The 5,336-nt window shown below is 34.1% G+C and overlaps 1 protein-coding gene across 2 annotated transcripts in view; it reads right to left on the bottom strand.

Moving 5' to 3' along the window:
- Nucleotides 1-1,501: 1,501 nt before the first annotated feature.
- LOC100175388 (T-complex protein 11-like protein 1) overlaps nt 1,502-5,336 on the bottom strand; it is a 7,777-nt gene continuing 3,942 nt past the window's right edge. The window contains exons 9-15 of one of the 2 annotated variants that reach the window (XM_009859368.3): nt 5,004-5,112; nt 4,433-4,611; nt 3,873-4,060; nt 3,415-3,515; nt 2,766-2,874; nt 2,332-2,397; nt 1,502-1,958 (exon numbers count right to left, since the gene is read on the bottom strand). In XM_009859368.3, coding sequence (XP_009857670.1) covers nt 1,903-1,958; nt 2,332-2,397; nt 2,766-2,874; nt 3,415-3,515; nt 3,873-4,060; nt 4,433-4,611; nt 5,004-5,112 — 808 coding nt within the window. In that variant the 3' untranslated portion in view covers nt 1,502-1,902. The remainder of the gene's footprint in view (nt 1,959-2,331; nt 2,398-2,765; nt 2,875-3,414; nt 3,516-3,872; nt 4,061-4,432; nt 4,612-5,003; nt 5,113-5,336) is intronic. The other variant, XM_002123026.5, reaches the window with a different exon arrangement.

Here is a 5,336-nt window from a genome sequence, read left to right as displayed (position 1 = left end):
AGCCGGGAGTAAAGGAAACTACGTCACGTTTAATTGTTACGCCATAACAGTCAAGGCATGTTGTTACTTCCTGCAAATTCTACCTCGTTATTTCAAAGCTAAGTAAGCTGTAAGTAAAGGAAGCCAACCAGACAAGCCAACAGTAAATCCGTTGTTTTCCCGCTATACTTTACAATTTCATCATTTCATGTTGGTAAAAGGTCAATCCGCATTCTTAGCATTTCTCTTCCAAAAAATGTAAACGGAGACAATAATATAGTACTGTGGGGGAAGATGGGACACCTTTAGCACATAAGATTTCAACATCCTAATCGCGTTTTAAACAATTAACAACGGTCTATGAGAGTGGTAAGGTTTAATTTTTATAATTTTCTTAATGATCTTTGTTTACTACCAAATAGAACGAGAAAAAGAATGAAAAGTTGTCCCATCTCCCCCACCCTACTATACTTACTTATAAAGCCGTAAAGGATGAATCTGGCTCTCTAATCTACGTTTCTTACAAGCTACTATAATCCTAATTTATCCTAAAGCAAAATGCAACTGTAACGCTTGCAACCCGCAATAGTCTGAACCTGCAAGGCCAAACAATTCGGTGCAATTATTGCTACAGCAGATTGACCGGAAAATCGGCACCGATTCTTAATTAAGCGCAACTACAATACAATATGTACACCATGATCAAGCAGTGTACGCAGTTATAATGGTGACAAGCTATCCTCGGCTTTATATCTATATCTGTAATGACGATTATAGGTGTTATGATATTAATAAACACAAAGCTAATCACAAAGCTTGCGAACCAAGTTGGCTTCCACGCATCAGGAACCTTATATATCATTTCTTATGAAAGTAATGCTAAACTAAGATATTTCTTTTTAGCAGAAAATAAGAGAAATATTTACAAGTTTAACGCTGAAATGGAGAAACGACATGTTTTTTAAAAAAATAATTAAAACTAACGTCTTGGTACAGTTGCGTAAATTATAGAGTCAACAATTATAATTCAACTAAGATCGTAACTGGTAGACTGGGGGAGATGAGAGAACTCAAAGAATTATAAAACCGTATCCTTACCAACGTGATCGCCTTCCATAGACCGCTGTTAATTGTTTAAAACACGATCAAGATATTTGGGTATTGGGTGCTAATGGTGTCCCATCTTCTTCCGCCAAACAATACATGTCCCATCTTCTTCCGCCAAACAATACATATTTTATAGATTTTTACTGTGATTAGGACCGCTTGGTTTTAAACCTTTTTTGTGTGTTTTACCCTTTCAACAAAAGATGAACATCACATTTCCCCCTAATATACAAAATGCTGCTTATTTAGGCTACCAATACCTACAGCTGGCACAATTTTCCATCAACCGATATGGATACTTTGATTGGTAGCTCATTTACCCCCTAAGACAAGATAAAAACCCTCGGGGGTGAATTTACCCCAGGCTAAGCAAGGCTGATCCATTGCGCGACTCCACTCAAAGAACGAAAACCAGTGAACACAGCTACGATGCTTGTATTAAAATCCACATAACAATTTACATGTTACAATATTTCATTACAATAGTGACGAGCAAATAAGGCCAGGGAAAAAAAACAGGAAAACGCAATATTTGTGCAAACCAAACTAGCTTGGGCACAAAAGGTAGTGCAACACTCAACTGTTGGCTGTCCAAAAAGAAAACCGAGTAAAAAAATAAACCTTTGCGCGAATAAAAGATTCTTCGTAAAAGATGACGTCACCGCAGTGTTTCCATGTAAAAAGTGTCAAAATGAAAATCGCTAAAACGCGATAATAAAACGACATGGTACGTCGCAAATATGATTGTTTTAAATCCAGCAATATGATGTCATCAAGCGTTCGGCAACACTGAAAGGGCACGTAATAATGAGGTGGTTATGACGTAGTTGATGCTTGGCCACTACCCGCTGTTTGCGTTGGCGTGGCAGCTTCTAAAAATAAAAAAAATAAATAATATTTTTTAATTACATACTTTTTGGCGGAAAAGAGTAATATAGTAGGGTGGGGGAAGATGGTTTAAGCATTATTTTTTTAAATTACATATTTTTTGTCAAAAAAGAGTAATATAGTAGGGTGGGGTAAAATGGCCTATGCATTTTTTATCGTTTTATTTTGTAGTAAACAAAATATGTACATAATTAAATAACAATGCCCTATGACTGTAAAATAGCGTTGTCGATTGTTAATAAAACAATTAGGAAATATGGAATATTATGGGCAAAACTAAGATTTAACCAAAAAAGAGGCAAAATTAAAACACCATAAAATTTTCCTGTTAAAACACGCTTGTTTAAGCGTTCTTACCAGAAGGTTCAGTTTTAGGGGTATCCGATTTTGTATTTTCGTTTGTGTTCGCTTTTTCTTTGATGTCTGTAAAATCAAGTTTGAAAACAAATGAACAATGAAAACTACTCGAGGTTATATAGAGTATCAAATAAAAAGTGTGGCTGCTAACTTAAACAAAATAAGTAGGCACACACAGTGAGGTAATGGGCCAATCTGGCCTAAATCCTATGACCTATGGCGTGTCAATCTGCGGCACTCCTCCTGTAGAATAGGCCATAGACTGCATTAGAATATAAAACCTTAATGCAACATCACAGAGTATTTTTACCCCAAAATCTTAACTAAATTGTTTAAAATTTGCTCTAAATTCATCTTAAATAGTTCACTAACATAAAATCGTTATGTTGGCATACCTAGAACCTTCTTAACATAAAATCGTTATGTTGGCATACCTAGAACCTTCTTGAGCAGTGGTACATAGAAAGGCCCGTACACAAGCTGGTTTAGATTTACTAACTTTGCGTAACTAATTGCCAGCGACAAAATTTCCCCTTGAAACATCTAAAGAAAAATTTAAAATAATTGGATTTAAAGTATAGTAAGGTGGGGGAAGATGGGACATCTTTAGCACATAATATCCAAATATCCTTATCATGTTTAAAACAGTTCACAACGATCTATGGAAGTCGTAGGGATATGGTTTTATATTTCTTTGAATCTTCTCTGTTTACTACCAAACGAAAAGAGTAAATATAATGAAAAGGTGTCCCATCTTCCCCCACACTACTATATGAAGAAAAATAATAAGAATTAAATGAAATGATATATGTATAAATTTAAATAAAAGTGATTAATTTATCCTCGCTTGGTGGGGCAACAACAGTCCATATAACATGCGTGTCACTTCTATACTTGCTTACAAAGTACCACGTATGTAACAGGTACCATGTTAGAAATAAGTAGTCTTTTAAAAAAGAGTGTACTATAAAATGTAAAAAAATGTGCAGAAAAACAAATGTAGATAAAAAGCATTGCCCCCCAAAAATTATATAAATTTAAAGTGAAAAAAAAGAAAAATTACAGCATCATTTTATCACAAACCTGAAATCCGGCGGGAACCGGTATTTCGTGCGGTCCACTGTTACTCTTGTTCTTTGCAAGGTGTTCAGCCACAGTGTGAAGATATCCACGACCCCGTTTCTCTACAAAAATAGGTTCGAGGTTATAACACCTGTTTATAACACCTCAATTAAATAAATATAGTACTTAAGGATAAGATGAGATACCTTTAATAAATAATATCCAAATATCCTGAGTATGTTTTACACAATTAACCACGGTCTATGGGAGTCGTGAGAATACGGTTTAAAAATTCTTCGAATGTTCTTTGTTTACTACCAAATGGGACGAGAAAATTAAATGAAAAGATGTCCCATCTTTTCTCACCGTACTATACAAAAAACACAGCTGCTTTATGAGAAATGTTGAGTGTATTTATAAGGTAGTTAATATATTGATACATGTTTTAAATTTTAACAACAATAACGTAACAAACAAACCAAGTATGCTGTAAACTGGATTTTCTCGAAGTTTTGACAAGTTTTCAATTTTTGTTTTTAGATTTTCCTTGTTGATTGGAGCAGTACACGCTACCAAGGCAGTTGATTTTCCTTCCACGAACTTAGATACAGAGTCCCACACGTGCTCGAATATGCTGCTTAGGAGTTCAGGTAGGTGGTCTTCTGAACTGTATGAGAATTTGAAGTGCTAAATAATGTATTGGGTACTGTGGTACTTGAAATATTTTGCCACCACCAAAAATATAAATTTCCCTAAAAAATCAAAGTCAACCGCTGCTTGTAGAAGTAAGAAAAAGATAACTGTTTGGAATTAAGTGCTGATGCCATCGTGGGTTTGGATGAGACAATTCTAGCAAAAGACTTGACTTTTCTAATACCAATACAAATAGGAGTTCATATAATTATCATGGGAGCAAATTTAAAAAAAATGGTTTTAAAAACTATTGTTAAATAGCATTATATTAAAGCAATAAATATTGAATTTAGTCAAAAAAATACACCAGCAAATTACAAAAAGTTGAGTAGAAAAGTAAACTTACATCTGATCTGGTGTAATAAGAACGAGAAGATCTTCTTTTAATTTACTCGTGAACACTTGCTGGGAGGAGAGAGCTGCTCCGAAGTTTGTGAGTGATGTAAGAAGGATGGAGGAGATCAGGAGGATCCGTTTAAACTCGGATTGGATGATCATGAAGCGATGTTCATCCATGAACACAGTCTGTGAAAAAAAATTACTAATTTTATCAAAAAATATGTAAAATTTTTACCAAAAAATATCAAATGCAAAATATCGGCAAAAATATTCAAAAAATCAAAATTTAAAATTATGTATTATTTTATAGAATTCTTTCAAACAAAATTCAGTTATTTAAGGGTTGGCCTATGTCCTCCTTTAAACCGTTACAGTTTTAATACAAAGCATTTTATAAGCCCACTTCTGTATTATTTTATAGAATTCTTTCAAACAAAATTCAGTTATTTAAGGGTTGGCCTATGTCCTCCTTTAAACCGTTACAGTTTTAATACAAAACATTTTATAAGCCCACTTCGAGATTGGCAGACAGCATTAGGCATTTTAAAAATAGAATACAGTTCACTGAGTGTGTTCACCTCTGGAAACGGCCTCGTTTTATGATTCCAGTCAAGTAGTTTGAAGTAAGATTTCTTCAACAGAGCGAGAGGACTTATAGGGGTGCTTGGTGTGGATGCCGACGTACTTCTGCAATACAATGAACACTTAACCCTATTTTCATGATTCAGCTAAAATTATGTGTATTCAATGGACAGATTGCTAAATTTAAAATCTGTTTTCCTTTTTGTCTTTTCAGTTATGATTATATCTTCTACCTAAAAGTTTTTTTTGCTGTTTGTTACATTCAGTTATGATTATTTAGGTGAAAGATAATTTTCACTTTATATTCCTGACATATACACCCAACTAAT

The sequence above is a fragment of the Ciona intestinalis genome, chromosome 2 (genome assembly GCF_000224145.3).
Source record: "Ciona intestinalis chromosome 2, KH, whole genome shotgun sequence".
NCBI lineage: Eukaryota > Metazoa > Chordata > Ascidiacea > Phlebobranchia > Cionidae > Ciona > Ciona intestinalis.
Note: the sequence above shows the minus strand (reverse complement) of the source record. Positions and strands in the feature narration are given on the sequence as shown.